This window comes from Pygoscelis adeliae, unplaced genomic scaffold (genome assembly GCF_000699105.1).
Source record: "Pygoscelis adeliae isolate BGI_AS28 unplaced genomic scaffold, ASM69910v1 Scaffold127, whole genome shotgun sequence".
In the NCBI taxonomy this organism is placed as follows: Eukaryota; Metazoa; Chordata; class Aves; order Sphenisciformes; family Spheniscidae; genus Pygoscelis; species Pygoscelis adeliae.
Genome location: NW_008825208.1, coordinates 3504512 through 3521753, shown reverse-complemented (window position 1 = coordinate 3521753; position 17242 = coordinate 3504512). Strand labels below are relative to the sequence as shown.

The window sequence follows — 17242 nt, the reverse complement described above, 5'->3', positions numbered from 1 at the left end:
CTGTGAGCCTGTGAGCAATTCCAGACAGGCAGAACACTGAGATTCTTTTTTAGTTCTTTCTGCCTGATGACATTAGTTAATGCTTCTTAGTGCTGGTATGTACTGTTTCACAATCGGAGGGATAAGTTTCGAAAGTGAAGTGGTTGTAAAGTCTTTCAGTATACTTCTATTTTTCTGCTGCAAGTGTAAAACAAAAATACAAGGCATAAGGCAGACCGTATGATGAGGCACCAGCCATAAGAATTATCTTAGTTTGAGGAGAAAGATATTAAAATGCTTACTTTATAACTGTTCTGCAAAGTATCTGCTTTGAGTGAACTCCTTGGAAACATATCTCATAGTGATAAGGCATCTGGGTGGGGTCCACGTGGCAATTGTAGTGAAAAAAAAAGCCCTCCCATTCTGAAAGAGATGATAAAACCAGAGTTCACTTCAACACATGCACAAAGGTGAAAGCTAGCTGACTGCTGAACACTATATATACTGTAGGTGACAACTCCAGCCAAAGCAGTGCTACGAAATGCAGGTTAATCACTGGGAAGGAGAACTGAATTACTCCCAAACAAAATAGTTGTCATCTTTTTCTTCTTCAGTAAAGAGGAAGGAAGCCTTTAAGCATTTCATAGCTGCAGAGATTATCTGAATTCAAATCCCAGCTTTGATCAATCATTCGTTGGGATTGGCAGAAATTTGGAGCAGAGGAAGAAATGTTCCTTGCCCTGACTTGCGGTCTACACTTGCAGGTTCTCCTTTCAGGAAGGAGGACTAACCAGACAATATGCCAAATGTGTGAAATGGAGGAAGCCTCCCACATTTAAAACAAAAAAATGAGCCAGAAATATGGAATGATCTGCTCTTGTTTCCTCTTGTAAAGCTAATTCCTTGAAAGCTACGTTCACTTAAAGTGACTGAGCTCGATTCACTGAGCACTGGTATCTTTGGATCAGGCCCAAGATTTCTGCTGTGCAGCAGAGGATGAGTAAGATGCAAGACCTCTGTCTCCAACATACAACACGAGTTTGCCTACGAATACTATTTCAAGTGGGGTGAGGGGGGCTCAGCACCTCTGAAAATTAGGAAGAAAAAGAAAATAATGATTATAGCAGAAATTATCAATAGTATCAGTCACCCCAACAGTTATGCATGAGGGACAAAATTCCAAATAAGGCCTTCAAATTTTCAGTATCCTTCCTGTTCCTTCTTTTTCTTCCAAATTAAATGAAGAGAGGGTTTTTAATGGCTTGGACTTGTGTTCAAGATTGCTGCATTTAATAATTTTTTTACAATTATTTAGCTGAAAGTTACTGAAGTTCTTTACCTATATGCAAATCTACGTTTTAACTTCTCACCTTAAGATGAGACATGCATGTCTTTCACACTTCCATATTTCAAGAATTGCTAAAATTATATTGCTCAAACTCTCAAAAAAAATTTGCCATTTATTAATCTTTCTCTCACACAGAGAGAAGACTGAAGTTAAAGCTGGAGCATTCAAGAGAAGGAACTGTTACACTGCAGCTCACCAACAGTGTGCGTGTGGCTCTCCTACATCAGTACAAGATATTAACCAATCCCAGTACGACATAAATTTGGAAGCAGAGCCAGGTATATAGGAAATTCATCACTAAGTTACACTTGTTGAATGCTGGTTGAAGTTAAATAAAGTTAAACGATGCAGTCATCAAATAAAAATTACCATTAGAATCACATTAACAGTGTGAGATTAATTCAGTGGAAGATAGTGGGTCCTGCAAACAGGATTTTAAGAATGAATTTTTGTAACTTTAATGGGTGAAAACACTAACCCTGAGATCTAATTAGCATGACCCATTTCCTGGTCCTTGGAAGCAATAGTCAGATCTGCAACCTTCACGTGCATTAAGTGGCTTACACAATTAGTCTTTATCTGTCCAAATTCCATGGATATGAAATTTGCCTCGTTAAGTAATATTTTATTGCTGTGCATCATTTGGGGTGATTCAATGTCAATATCTTAAAGACATTTGCATATACAGTTGTTACCATTAAACATAATTACACAAGACTCATTCATCCTTCAAAATGTGTTGTAGAAAAATTAAGTGGGAAAGCAGTAACAGAACAGAGAAGAAAAATTGTGAACTCTGTAGCTTCTGTTATGAGCTCTGCTTACCTCCTGTTGGATGACCCCTCTTTCTGGCTGGAGAATCTCATTCATCTCCAGACTTCTTTTGACTTTGGGGCAGCAGGAGTATTAACATCACTTACGTTTGTGTTCCCAGAATCTGATCCAATCTTGGCAGGGAAACAAAAGCTTGATTTGGGGTTAATTTAGCACATGTTCAGAATCACTCGTTTTAGCAGATCTTGTAAAAAACAGAGCAGACATGCTCTAAAGTAGGAAAACAATGGGCTCAAAAAGCAATGACAACAAGGATGCAGTTTTGCCCTTTTCATACAAACTAAGTGGGATATAACTAGCTTGCTTACTTCTCACTTGTGACTTCATATACGTGTTTGACATCATCAGTCGCCATCGCCATTGCTGGCTCATCACTTCTCACACTTTCTTTCTCCAAGCGTTTTTTAAAATAGTCTCGGTCCCTTTTGTCAGCAAAGAATTGGGAAACAAAAATTATTTTTTTTGTCCTTCTGCTGACAACAGGCCTACATAAAGCCTATTTCAGCAAAATAGAAGTGATTCACAAAGTAAAAGTTTCCAGAGTACAGACCTTAGTCAAACAGCCTGATGTCCTTCACGATGACTTTACTGATACAGAGGCCCTGAAGTACTCCTGTGTTGTTTCATCAGCTGAACTTTCCCCTTGAAAGAAACCTGAGATGCCCACGAGATCCTGTGTTTAATTCCATTGTAGTAAATTCCCTTTCATTTCACTAGCAAGGAAGACAGGAAAGCAACAGCTCCCCTTTGGCTGAGGCTGCTCTGTAGACTGCTCCATACGCAGCCATTTTGCAGACTATGGTCCCTGAAAATCCAAGAGAAGCTCTTTTTTGAGAAGAAAACAAAAACGCTGAGCAAGAAAACTGACCATAGCTGTGTTTGCAATCCGGAGTTTCCTTTTGAGTATGCATATGCAGGAGAGGCAGCAGAAAAAGCAAGAAGTAACTACACCTCCTCAGCACGGGCTGCCAAGTCCAGAGAACGAGCTGCAACAAAAAACAGACTCCGTTGCCTTTTCTACCCACCTTAAAGTTTCTCACAACCACCTATTATAACATCACCACTCCTCCACACTGTCCCTTCCATGTTAGTATGACGTATCTTTAACTATGTACCGCAGAAACCTTTATCTCCCTCCAGTTTCTACACTGCCACTGCATTGCGTAGCGATAGTCCTCATCCTGACTGCTTAGACTAGCAGCAGCACATGTCCCCTGGCTGGCCACCTGGCTGCTACCTGTCACTTCCAGGTGATCCAGAATAGATGCCTTAGGGGCTGCGGTTGGCCTCAGTGGCATAGGCTGTTCTGTAGGGGAGAACAGGCTCTGTTTAAGAAAGAAGCTTAAACTCCATCATTTACGAGCCTCTGCTTCACATTAGCTGAATGCAGTGAGTAATAATTCCTAAAGTTCCTTTACTGCCTCCTACTAGCACATACTAACATCATGTCAAGGCCAAAGTAATGACCTGTTTCCAAAAAGCATAATACAGCCAGACACTGCAAGAGGATATGTGCTTTCTGCTAACACATCTACCTGATTAAAGAAGTGCAGAGTGGCATTGTTTCTTTTTCCTCCTCGCATATTTCCATGCGCTACAGCATGTATGAATGGATTGTCCTTGAGACAAGCGTGCTGCTTATCTAAAGAGGAAAGCTTGGTGTCAGGAGTTCAGGGCACTTGACATATCATAAAATTAGCCTTCAGCAAACAAGAGTTATGAAAAGCCATGTTTAATGCTAGGGTTATATTTACATATTGAAAGACAATTTGTTTCCCTGCTGTAACTAATTTAAAAACTCATGCATGCCATTGTGATGCATGTTAAGTTAGATGTGAACGCTGATATGTATTAATCAGCAATTAACCACCAACAAAACTGATGTCCCTAAGGGGAACACTTTAGAAATTGCATGTGGTTGGACAGTCTTTCTGAGTCTTTCCAAGTACCTTTAGAAAAGACAAAGGGTATAGTCTATGGGGCCCAAATACAGCTACGTACCCACCTGAGGACATGCCATGGACATGCTCGTTGGCCAGCCCGGTAGTCGACAACCTCTATTAGTCCCACATGCAACTCGATACCATATTTTACTCTTCCTGCCATCCTCACTTTTAGCCCAGTTTCTTTTACTGACAATCTGGTTTTGCCAGAAGGCTATTTCCAGTTCTTCTGCTCTGTAACAGTGAATGCAGGCTGAGATATAGGATCCTCTTCTTTGTAGATCCATCAGCATAAGCTGAGGATGGGATAGCAAGAGATGGGCTTGTGCATGGGATCCCACTATGATATCGTTGCTGCTTGGTGGAGGGGACAGACAATTCTACTGCACTTCTGTGTTGTTCAGTAATCAGAGGCATGATCAGATCATACAGTTTTTAGTTCACAGGACAGAAAATTGACATGACCTACTTTTAGGAAGTCTCATATTCTAATAACATGAAATATAAGGATCAAAATAGGGAAGGTGGGGCTGGCAGACACTTAAATATGAGTTAGAATAAGCCAGAATGGTGAAATCCTTTAAACCCTAGTCTAGCAAAAGCTTATCGTGATTAATTTTGACTTCAGTGGGAGCAATAATCAGACTGTGGCACTTAAACACCTTCCAAATAGAAAGAAATCTAAGCTTAAACACTTATTACACATAAACAAGTACTTAAATGTTTGCTGAATCATAGATGCTATTCTTCATTTCTTAAAAAATGAAATTATATAATGAAACACAAAACAAATACATGAGCTTGCTGAGGCTGGTATCCCAACCAAATTCTGACCTGGGTAAGTACGTATTTCCTCTCTTTTAGCTTCAGCAGTCTTTGCAACCTTCAGGTATTTGTGGAGTATTGCATATTTAGGCTGTCTGCTCTCACCCTGGAGATAGCTACCTTGTCATGGCAGATGAAATGACCTATAGGCACAAGCTGATTCTTCAAAAAACAATGAATAGCTGACCTGGCCAATTATGCATACTGCAAAATCAGTATCAGCAGCAGTCCATATGCATTGCTTTGCATTTAGGTGCATTAAAAATGGAGACATGATGCATTTCTCCTCAGTGACCTGTTTATGTCCCAGGGAGTGAGATTTAAGTGAAAAGTTTTAAACCCCCTCTAAGCTCACAATAACAATCTGGAGAACCACAGCCTTGACTGAAGTTGTTTAATCCCTCACTCCTCAGCAAATCGAAAGACACTAAAAAAAAAATTAAGGATAGGCCATGTTAGAAGTAGGTTAAATGAGCACCAGAACAGAGTTATCCACTAGATAGGAATTACAACAATACTTACTATCTGGTAATACACTAAGTATTCTGACATTGGAGGGGCCTGTACCAGCAGGCTTATAAAGACTCATGCAATTGGAGTGTGGATAATCACTGCCTCTTCATGTCTAAAAGTAGAAGAAAATGTTCTCAAAAATCAAAGATGGACAAAATACATGTGTGTATTTTGGTCTGGAACCAGACCCGGTAAATATCTTATATTCTGCCTCCTTTCAGCCTCAAAATGGAATTTTAGTAGTGTTTGGACCTCACACTGTGTTTTTGCACCCAGAGGGTATTTTCAGTTTAAGTTGTTACTTGGTTTGGCTTTCAGTTATATTTTTGAGGGGGGGCGGGCGACATGTAAGGAGCTCTGGGTTAATGCATTGAAATCTGCTGTAGGTGACACCCTTCCGTCCACATGGCAATAGATCTTGGGTGTAAAGGACTTTCTCTGTGAAATCCACACCAGTTGAAGGCTAAAAGGTCTTCCTAAGGAAATTAAGTAAAAGTAGGATCAATCCATACCCCATTCCAAAATGATGCTGAAATTTGCTTTTTCTATACTTCTTTTAAAGTCATTCTGGGTATTAGCATCTTGGCAGAACTACAGGGCTTTCAAATGCTACATTGTCATGGGTTATATTTAGTCAAGTTGTACATAAGATTGCCCTTTATTTGCAATTCTGTTTATATATCTGAGTGCTGCTCTTCCATTTATTTCATTATATTTTGTGAGTTCCTTTGTATTTTTGCCTCATGTTTTGTCTTAGCTTCTGAGTTTTGGGACCCCCCTGAGTGATGTGGCATTTTGATCCCACTGAAGTCATAATAACTCTGGGTGCGATTTATTATTGCAATAAGTTTTCAGTCTGTTTCCAATTGTCAAAAGTAGAGAAATTTTTTTTCCAGTAAATCACATGAACTAATGGAGCAGTTTGCTGGATTGTGGCTGGCTTTGGTCTATACTGGATTCAGCTGGTTGTTTTGTTACTGTTTACTTCATAGTTTTATTACTGTGAGCTGAGATGTGTTGCAGGCAGCAGCTTACACGTGGATTAAATAAATAAGGGAACAGATGATAGCACCCTGAGAAATTAGCAGATCTGCACTTTGAGAAGGGGATATTTTCCACCTACTGTACCTAGGTGGAGGACTTTTCCCTCGTGCTCTCCCGCCTACTGGAGGATGCCATCATTGTTCCTATTTTGCTGACTGTGACCAACAGCAGTCCCCTGCTTCTCCAGCAGCTCCAGATAACTGTTTTGATGTATTGCTGGATGGACGGGATTTGCGCTGCCCTGCAGTCCCGCTGATACAAAAATGCCTTTAAGATCCTGCCTTTCCCATCCTAATCTACAAAGGAAACAGGAAAAAGGAACTTAAACTCCCTGTACTCAGACAGCAATGAGACTGTTCCAGCCCGCTCCAGTGCTGCGATTTCTTGCTTGTGACTGGTAAACAGTGTACCATGCAGGAGAAGAGTAACTGGTAAACGTCTACCCTGAGAAAAAGGATACTCCATGAGCGACTGTAAGAACTGGATGGATATATTTTGGAAAGCATGGACCCTTTAGCACATCTAGTTCTCTATGGATTCAGCCTGATGATTTCAGGTAAGCCTTTGCTTTAATATCTGTGGTCAACCTGTCATGCCTTTCTTGTATTCCATGAGATGTGCAGGCAAAACGCATGACCCCTTACTCCTTACTCCAACACTTATCTTTATTAAGTACTTCTGTTTGTTTCAGTGAGATCACTTATCTCTCTGCAGCGCTCTCACAGCAAGTGAGGGCAGGACTGCGGCCAAGTTACTGGAGAGGATTTAGCTACATGTAGAATCCATTGCTACCTCTTTTTAATTGTTGAAGTCATTTGTTGACACATATGCACATTGCAACAGGGTTTCTCTTCTGTCTAATGGTATTAACTTTTCCATAAAGCTCATTGCTTTGAAACCACTGATGTCTTTCCGCAAGAATATCTGCTCTAAATACAGATTAAATGTTGACTTTTTCTGTGACTGACTTATGAACTGGCCGTGCGGTAGGAAATATTGACATTTCTAGGTATTGCAGTATCGGATTTTAGACAAGTTTTTATACAAGATTCCACAACTGGAATCTAGATGAAAGTCAGTGGACAAAAAGGGCAGAAAAATGCACATTACATATGATCAATTAATAACACTTCAAATACAGCTAAAGAATGATTCAGTATTATCAGCAAATGTCATTAGTTCATCAAGTCAAAAGTTAGTCATAAGAGACATCTGCAGAAAGGTATACAGTAAGATTATACTAACACCAATTTAATTTATAGTATTTGGAGCATTAATGTTAGAGATGCTTTGCTGACGCTATCGCAAGCAGAGCCCTGAGGAAGCCTGCGGTCTTCCTATCGGATTCTTAGTTGCTCAGCATTTGAGTATTGCTTTCACCATCTATATTTTGATTTTCTAGACAGTTTCTTCTGTGTAACATACCAAGCAAAATCTGTAAGAGAGAAATACAACTCACACAATAACCTTAGACTCTTAACTCACTCCTAATCATTTCATTGAGACATGCATAAGTTGTTCCAGTAAAAAGGTAATGATGTGCTGTAAAACTGCAAATTGTGCTGCAATGAAAACCAGAAAGTAGCAAGAAAAGGCAGAAGTACTCATTGTTGTGTAACTTGCTTTACAATTTCCAGATCTTCTTGATTAGCAGCATGTTAATAGCTAAGTGAGATTATGAACAGATGAGTTTGAGATGTTACTTTTGGCATCTATAAAAGGCTAGAGATTAATACAGGTAAAAAAATGTGTTTAAAATGTGTTGAATGCACGTTTGGAAGTATTCTTATCTAGCCATTGCTGTAATAGGCTGCATATTGTTTACCAATTCCCCTTTTGTGGCTGAAGTTTCTTGGTTGTTTAGCTGCACGTTGATTCAACTTATTTAGCACTCAGACCACTTCCAGCTTTTCACTTTAAGGAGATATCTGGTGCTGTAAGCAATATGGATGAAGAAGAAATGAAAGTCCAGTTACTCCAACTCTTTTTCCTTGTCCTTCCTGTTTCTCTACGTGGTAACATATACCTAATTGACACAGAAAACAAGCAATGTTCATTAAGTCACAAGTACGGGAGAAACAAAGGTCGGCTGCGGAGATGAGCTATAAACATGGACAGTGCAGACAGCTCAGTACTGAAGAGCTGCCAGTCACTGCCTTTTCCACAGGGGCTGACCAGTGAGGTGTGTGCTGTAGTCACACCCATCTCAATAGATCTGTCAGCTTTCCCGCTTTTGTTTGAGAATGATATCATGTTTCCTGGGGCGAGCGGTGGAAGACAATGCAAGCCTGCTTTCCTCTAGATACTGCAGGCGGAGTTCAGGAAAGCAGGACTGACATTCCCTGAGCAGGGGAGGCTTTACACTCAGCACAGACAGTGAACTGGCGTAACCTTGTCCCCGATGATCATGGACTTCTCTGGGTGTGTTGCTGGGTAGGCACAAAATCCACTCCACCCTTTTCCAAGGTGAAGACCGTCGGCTTGGCTCCCGTTATGAGAAGTGGCCTTTGATTTAATTTTTTTTTCTTTTTTTTTAATAACAGTACTCTATTCACAGCTGGAGCTAAAGATCTGATTTGGAAGATAATGTTAAAAATATACACAAATGCTCACTTTTGCACTGTATATACGGTCACTGCTTGCCACACCAAATGGTCAATTGAACTGACAAGGGGTTAAATTTAATCCTGTTGGAATTCTTGAAACTAGACTGAGCACCACCATGTGTTTTTCCTTTGGTTGATTTTTGTCGATTTTGTCAACATTTTGTGGAATCAAAAGGATCCTGGCATCCATCCTGAAGCATGGACTCAAACCCCAAGGTTGTGGCTAGGTATGATCTGTTAAGTTCTGACCAAAGAAGAGCTGCAGATTCACCTATTCCCCTGGAAGGCTGAGAACAAAGCAAGGAACGAGTGTCAGAACTTGCCTTTTGCCTCTTAACAACATCCTCAGATGGTCTGGAAATTTGTTTGCTGCTTCTTACAGTGGGCTAACTCTCAGAAATGTTCATGTGTGGGCCTTATTTTAGCAAGATGGCCACCGTCAGTAAGAGATTTGTGGAAACCAGCAACAGTTAAAACCAGTTTCAAGCACATTTCTTTGAGTGTTTCTGGCAGGAAGCAAATACATTGCTAAATGTCTCCATTCTCCAAGACAGACAGAATCTTCTGTGCTATAGCTTTGCTCTACCAATAATCTTAGATCCAGTGGGTTTCTAAAAATACTGGATTTTTTCATGTGTGTGCGTGTGATTTAGCTGTTGGACCCATATATGGTAAAAGACTCAAAGGGTTATGTTAGCCTTTTAAGAAAGGGTAACAGTGGAGCTAACAGTGCAGTGACATTCAGTGGTAGGTCCCTATCATCCCTGTTGATGGCTGCGTTTTCTTTGGGACCAGTAGGTGTTATGAAAAAAATAATAAATTGTATATATATATAATCATTATTATGTGACTCATTTACATATTTAGAAAGTTAAGCATCTTTTAACATACATTACCAGACACACAAGCACCATTATGATGCTGTAGGCTCTTCAAAATTACAAGAAATCATGATTTTTAGTTAGAATGGAAAGTTCTAATAATTCTGTTTCAAGACTTGTTTTTTCCTTGTGAAGCTTAACTTAACCTAAAGAAAACCTGTATTAAGCTCTGGTTAATACATGCCTGTGACAGCGAACACAATTGTCGTTCTTCCCATAATTAAAGGGACTAGGCCTCTGTGAGTATCTTCAAATATGCTGTTGTCAGACCAAAATGGCACCTGAACTTCAAACAGTCTGTCCTACGCTGCAGTGCTGGGGTTTTGAGCCTCCCACAACCAAAGCAGTGGACACAAACCACGTTTGAGCTTTTAATCTCAGGTATTTCAAAACTATGCTGACTAGACATTAGACTGACACAAAACCTTTCAGTCACTTAAATTATCAAACTACCAATATGAACTGCAAGAGAAATTTAAAAAGGGATTTAATTCCTTGTTCCTGAAGTGTATTTGATTTGTGAGACCCAGCAATTGCATCTGCCTGCCACACTTAGGTTATTTGCCCACAGGGAACAGCATCCTGGTGCCTTTTCCATGAATCCGAAATTTACATGGAATTTAGACTCTTCTTGAGATGTAGCTTTCATCTAATCCAGAAATGATGGGTCTGCCACAGGAATCACTGGTTGAATCTCTGACCTGCTGAATGTTGGTGTTTCTGCACAGTTCTGTCAGGATGATCATGACTACAAAATCGATGGATCTGTTTTATGGGAGAAAGAGAGCTGTTCTGTTTTAGGTACATCGCTGGCTATATGTTTGCAAAGAAAAAAGTTCCAGCTGTGACCTAAGTCATTGCTCCCTGACTCTGCAGCTGGAAGCCAAAAACAAGAGCTTCAGCCTGTGCAGGCAGCTCTGCGCACCTACCCTAAGTGGAATTACAAAAGTGGGCTGATTCTCTCCGGTTCTTTTATTTTTTAGCTTAGAGTTTGCTTTTGGTGTGTGCCTGGTTCAGACCTAGTGAGAGGTAGAGTAGCTCTCAGGAAGCCTGTGTTCCCAAAGGCCATTTCAGCAGCTGGGAATAGTCAGGAGTGAAAAGGCATTGCATCACACCCAGAGGAATCAAATCTAAAAGGGTGAAATGAAGTCACACTATATTCACAAGTGTTAACATACGCTATTGTTTTAGATACACATTTCATATATATATACACACACATACGTATATTAGATTGTTTGGGTATTTAGTCATAATTAAGCTGGTTGGATGGATTACTTTTTTGCTGAAATTTCATTTTAGGGAAAAAAATGACATTGTAACATTTTGCAGAGATGGTCTGATACCCACAAGAATTTCATCTGGAAGGCTTTATGTGGACAAGAGGGAGCATACAGGTCAGAGAGACTGACTGCAGCTGAGTAGCTGGCTTTAGGGCAGGGGAGATGTGGAGTTGGTGCTTCATGTGCCCACAATGAGAATTACCTGGGTTGGAAACCTGCTCTGTATCGGTCACGTAAACACAAAATCCTCTTCAGCTTTCCATGGAAGACCAAGAAGTCATTGGGGTGTGGAGGGTGTTGGGTAGGCACAGAAGAAATGAACCAAAAATGGATGCACCTACTACTTGTGTGAGATAGATGTATGGTTCCATGGTCAGCACCCAATGTGACGCAAGAGCTATCTGGGACTGGAGGGATGAAGATCTTAGAGAAATTGAAATGAAGAACTGTCCTCTAAAGACAGCATCTACCCTGTGCTAGTGGCAAGATCATATTTAGGATGCTGTTTCGCTGTGGTTTCAGTGAAGGCACATAGCAAAGAACCAGCCCGTGCCTGAACTGGAGACTTTCCTGTAAGGAGTTTAAAACGCTGATTGTTTTTTAGGGTACAGATTTGATAACTGTTCTCCAACTAACACCCAAACTAACAACATGCACTAATAATATTAAACAAAAGTCATATCATAGAGAAGTAAAAAACCCCATCAAAATTAATTTTGTAATTCATCACCAGGAAATGCAAGCACTTTTAGGGTGTGACGATATTAGGCAATTACTAAGTTCTGAAAGGATTTTTGAAAGACAGGTTCACAAATGACATTTCTGTATTCAAGGGTAATATATGTAAACTTTTTCCTTCAAGGTCAGTATTTTGCTTGCCTGGTATTTATTTACTTTTTGCATTGTGTCAGCCTGTCTAATGAAGTGGCTTGGCTAATTTCCCCTTTGGAGTGTAACAAGTCTCTGTTGACAATGCAGTCCCATCTGCATTTCTGATCGTGCTGATGATTTTCTCTTGTATTATTTTCTGGCTGTTCATCCCAGACCTGCCACTGGTCAGGGGCCTTAGCCTCATGTCCTGGTTTTGGCAGGGATAGAGTTAATTTCCTTCCTAGTAGCTGGTACAGTGCTGTGGTTTGGATTTAGGATGAGAACAAAGTTGATAACACACCAATGTTTTAGTTGTTGCTAGGTAGTGTTTACACTAGCCATGGACTTTACAGCTTCCCATGCTCTACTGACTGGGAAGGCTGGAGGTGCACAAGAAGCTGGGAGGGGGCACAGCCAGGACAGCTGACCCAAACTGGCCAAAGGGACATTCCATACCATGTGGCATCATGCTCAGTATAAAAGCTGGGGGAAGAAGAAGGAAGGGGGGTATGTTTGAAGTGATGGTGTTTGTCTTCCCAAGTCACCGTTACGCGTGATGGAGCCCTGCTTTCCTGGAGATGGCTGAACACCTGCCTGCTGATGGGAAGCAGTGAATGAATTCCTTGTTTTGCTTTGCTTGCGTGCGCGGCTTTTGCTTTCCCTATTAAACTGTCTTTATCTCAACCCGGGAGTTTTCTCACTTTCCCCCTTCTGATTTTCTCCCCCATCCCACTGCGGGGGGAGTGAGCGAGTGGCTGCGTGGTGCTCAGTTGCCAACTGAGGTTAAACCACGACACCTCATTAGTCACAAAGTGTGCTTAGCACCAGAAACATCTCCCACTTCTCTAACTCAGAAAAATCAGCAAGTGGCAAAGTGAGGGTACGCTACTGTACAGGCAAGAAAGTACTAGAGTGCGTCCGTCCAGCAGCCAACGCTCACAGACACTTCCAGACAGTTAACCTTATGCATGTCGTATGCACTGAAATATCCTATGAAGACTACTTGATTACCTATGTTATTTTGCATACTTCAGCTTGGCACATGTGCACAAACAACATACAGTATACGTATGCAGTATACATGGTAGCTTCATAACGCAACCTCCCACCAAGGACCACCCTTGTTATAGACATACTTATTCTTGCTTGCAAGTACTTTCTTCATGATAGTACCTGTATTTGGCCAGCTGCAAATCCAGCCAGATGTAACTGAACTACAAGCCTGATGTACTCAAGCTTTCCCACATCCCTCATCCTTTTTCACCATTACCTAGCACATTGTCAGCTGGTTGTTCAACACGCAATTTCTGCTGATATGTTGCTTTCTGCTTTACTTGCTTATGGTCAACCAGGCTTAAGGAGAAGTCATGAGAAAGCATCTTTCTACATTTTGGTTACACACACACATTTAGGCGCACCCACTGGGAAACCCCCAGTCAAGCTGCACCAGTGTTTCTTTTCTAGCGTTTTCATCTTAAAGGATTGCTTTGATGGGTTGTGAAACAACTGAAATGTAGAGAAAACAATTTCACTCTATTTTACAAGAAGGCAGTGGCATTTCCTTCAGCTGCTCCAGATGGGCCTGCAAGAAACCATTAGCCCTAGTAGCTTTGACAGCCTATTTTATTTTTCACACTTGTGGTCTGGTCTTCCCACTACTACTAAGTAGCAAAGTGATGTTTTGTCACTAACTTTTTGTCTCATTAGTTTCATAATACCTTCCCACCTCAAATAATGCCCTATTTCTAAGGGCAAGAGGTCTCGGCGTTCTTTGAGCTATGAGCCGTCCCACAGCTGCCCAGAAGCATCACGTAAGATACAAGCAGTAAGATTCTTTCCATGGACAACAAGAAAGCTTTTATTAGAAAACCTGACTTTTTGCTCATTTATGAGCTGTTTTTCAGCAGCATTTCTGTCTCTCTTTTTTCGCCCTGCTGCTGCCATGTGGCAGAGAATCTTAATCTGTTTGAGTAATAATAACTTCAGCCTTGTTTTCCTGAGGAGGACTGAGCTGTCAGAGGAGAACTTGACTCACTGGGAGAAATTACCTGAGCTGTTGCTATCTTTGCATCCCAGATGAAGTTTCTGGGACACCAAGAGAATACTGAGCCCATAAAATGAATATGTGATTTCAAAGTCCCCCCAAATTATTTACTTTTTTAGAGAATGAACAAAAAATAACCAAGATTGATAAGAGAAATGTTGAGTGCACAAAAAAAGAGGAAATAAATATTGCCACATTCTGGTGCGGTATATGAAAAATATCCCCAAATAGATAATGTTTTGTGTTAGTTTCTGACTAGCTTTAATATTAAGTAAGAAGTACTCTATTTTTTCTTCTTTTTTTTTTTTTTTTAAGGGAGAACAGACATAAGACTGGGTCTCTATTTTACTAACTTCTTCATATTTCACTTGCATTATTTCCACCCTAATTATCTTCCAAATTGGCTAATTAGTTAATTAAAAAAAATTTCAGTGTAATTTATTCAGTACTTCACTAAGAAGTAATCAAATGCTACACCTTCTCAGCAAAAATGTTTACATGATCGCGATTTATATTCCTAAACAGATTAGTTAAATTCTCTTAATTTGGGGTGTGATTTTATACAGAAAAATGCAATTGAGGAGGTTACAGCTGAACTTGTGACTACAAAACAAGACACAATGAGAAATATTGAGGTGCAGGGTATTTAGCAAGTTAGGTTTGTTCTAAATCAAAACCTTATTCTTTCAAGCAGAGGGAGTGCTTGGTGTTGTTTTTTGAGAGACTTGAAGGAGGAGGGGTTGATGACTTGACAGTCTGGGACATACGCTTCCATCAGTCTCAAAATGATTTTCAAATCCTGCAGTGAGTTTCATATGCAACTGACTGTTTTACTTTCAGCATAACACCAAACCTAAACTAAGCACAGATTCTATTCTTTCCCTGCTAGTATAGTATCTACATGTTTTACATTCATATTCCCAGATAGTTAATAGCAGAAATAATTTGTGTTCCAAGCAATAACAGCAAAAAAAAAAAAGAACTGCCCAAGCATTTGAAATTACATCACTTTTTATTCCCTTTGCTTCCCCTGATGAAAAAAGGGGTGGAATTTACTGGAATTGTCTGCCCTTCCCTCTTCTCTTAAATAATTAGTACTTTAAAAGTATTAATCTTTCCACTTACCCCTTACCACAGCTCTTCTTTTTGCTCTGTTATGCTCCAAATGACAAGGGAAGGACTTCCAGTTTATAGTAATTTCAAGCAATTAATAATAAAGCTCTACAAATATAAGGAAAACAAATACATCAACAGATTTGTAATGCCTAAACAATTTCTTTCCTTCCACTACTACTCAATATTAATTAATAGCGGAAACATTTACTTAGAATTTTGCATCCTCAATACACCTTGCAAATATGGGCTAGTGATTAAATATGTGTTTGGGGGGCAGTGGGGTATGGTTATCCTTTACCCCGATGGAGCTGACCCCTCTGGCTGCTTGCTACGGTAGAGGAGTGTTAGCCACTCCACAGTATTGAACACTTTTCCAATTAACAGGCAACTTTGCAAAGGCCTCACATTAGGTAGAAATTGTCTTGAATATTTCCATGTTTTCCTGGGGACCAGACAAGGGTTAACAGTGTAAATCTGGAATTATGTGGGCAGGGGCTTTCTGAGATGAAAGGACAAATCGTAACACTCTTCTCGTAAGACCTGTTGTGTGTACTCATCTATGGCATTAAACTATCATCTCAGCTCGAGGTTGCTGCATTGTTTTATTCCCGGACTAGTGCCTAGCACCAATTCCAATCTAGGGAAGTGATGTTTTAAATTTTGTCAGAGACTTTCTTGCTCTTTGAGCAGACCTGTGTCTGGGATGTGTTCCAGGGAATTTCTGAGAGCTGTTTCTTGCAGCAGGTCCTGGCTGAATTTTGCTGGTGCAACAGAGCACAGAAAGCGCGATGACTGTGCCTGTATAAATGGCAATTCGGTAGGGAATGAGAACACACAGGGGTTGCAAAGACAGTGTGATACACATGATACATGTGATACAAAACTTATTCTCTGTTCAGCACAGTTTCCCCAGGCGAATATGTACTAGAGAAGCTGTGAAAGATACAGCCAGGTACCACCTAGAAAGAGAGAGCACAATCCTGTAGTTAAGAGCAGGCAAGACGAACTGCAAAGGTCTCCCTGCATTCATTTTGCCGACTGGGTTATAGTGGGTGTGCTATTATTTAAACTTACTGCTCTAGTGGATGCCATTTTCTCTGTGCTGGAAGGGCTCAAAGCACCGCACCACAATGAGTGGGTGTCATAAATACTGGACAATGAATCCTCTCTGCATGGTATCTCCCATTTCAAGCATTAGCCTTCTGCAAGTGCTCTCTCTTCTCAAAATCTATTTGCACACACAGCAAATTGCCTTCCTGATAAGGTCGGTTCTTCAGGGACTAGGGCAGGAGTCAAAGGACTTTTTCAAGGAAGCACAGAGGATTGTCACTGATACAGAGACAGGCTGTTTCCTGTCTGAATTTGTTGTGCTTTTCTCAGAGAGCTAAATCCTGTTGTCCTTATTTGGTCCTTACATACTCAAAGTCTTCATTAACATCAAGGGTAGGATTTGCCTAAGTGCTGCCAGACTAGGTAAATTCCTTTTTAGCAAGGACAGTTGGGGTAGTTTAAGTTGCATAACCAGAAAGAGATGCTGTAGGAATCCCTAAGCATAAAACATACGTGCATTTTACACTTTTCTGTTTGTTTTTTTTTTTTTCCCCCACAATCTGAGGGCAGCAACTCCCAGTGGAGTCAAAGAAAGCCTTCTTATCACCTCAGAGGCTTTAGGCTGACTTTTAAATGCCAATCCTGCTAGATTCTGAGTTGAACGAGTGAGTTGCCTTCTAGTCAATGTGCTGCTAGTGTGCTTTTTTTTTCAAAATGCACCTAAAGCATAGATTTCTTAGTGCAAAACATTCACTTGGATATATTTTAATTTCTGCCTGCAGTATATTCCAGCTGTGAAACCTTAGCTGCCAAATCATGCTTGGTGTATGATTCCATACTTATGCATAGATACTACTCCCTTTAAACACAGAAAGGCCTTCCAGTGTTTCCCCAGGAAGACGTGAA

At 40.5% G+C, this 17242-nt stretch overlaps 1 protein-coding gene across 1 annotated transcript in view; it reads left to right on the top strand.

Moving 5' to 3' along the window:
- The first annotated feature begins 6717 nt into the window (after positions 1 to 6717).
- TEK (TEK tyrosine kinase, endothelial) overlaps positions 6718 to 17242 on the top strand; it is a 41082-nt gene continuing 30557 nt past the window's right edge. Inside the window, 1 exon segment of the mRNA XM_009328947.1 lies at positions 6718 to 7042. Within this exon segment, the coding sequence (XP_009327222.1) occupies positions 6991 to 7042 (52 nt within the window). The 5' untranslated portion in view covers positions 6718 to 6990.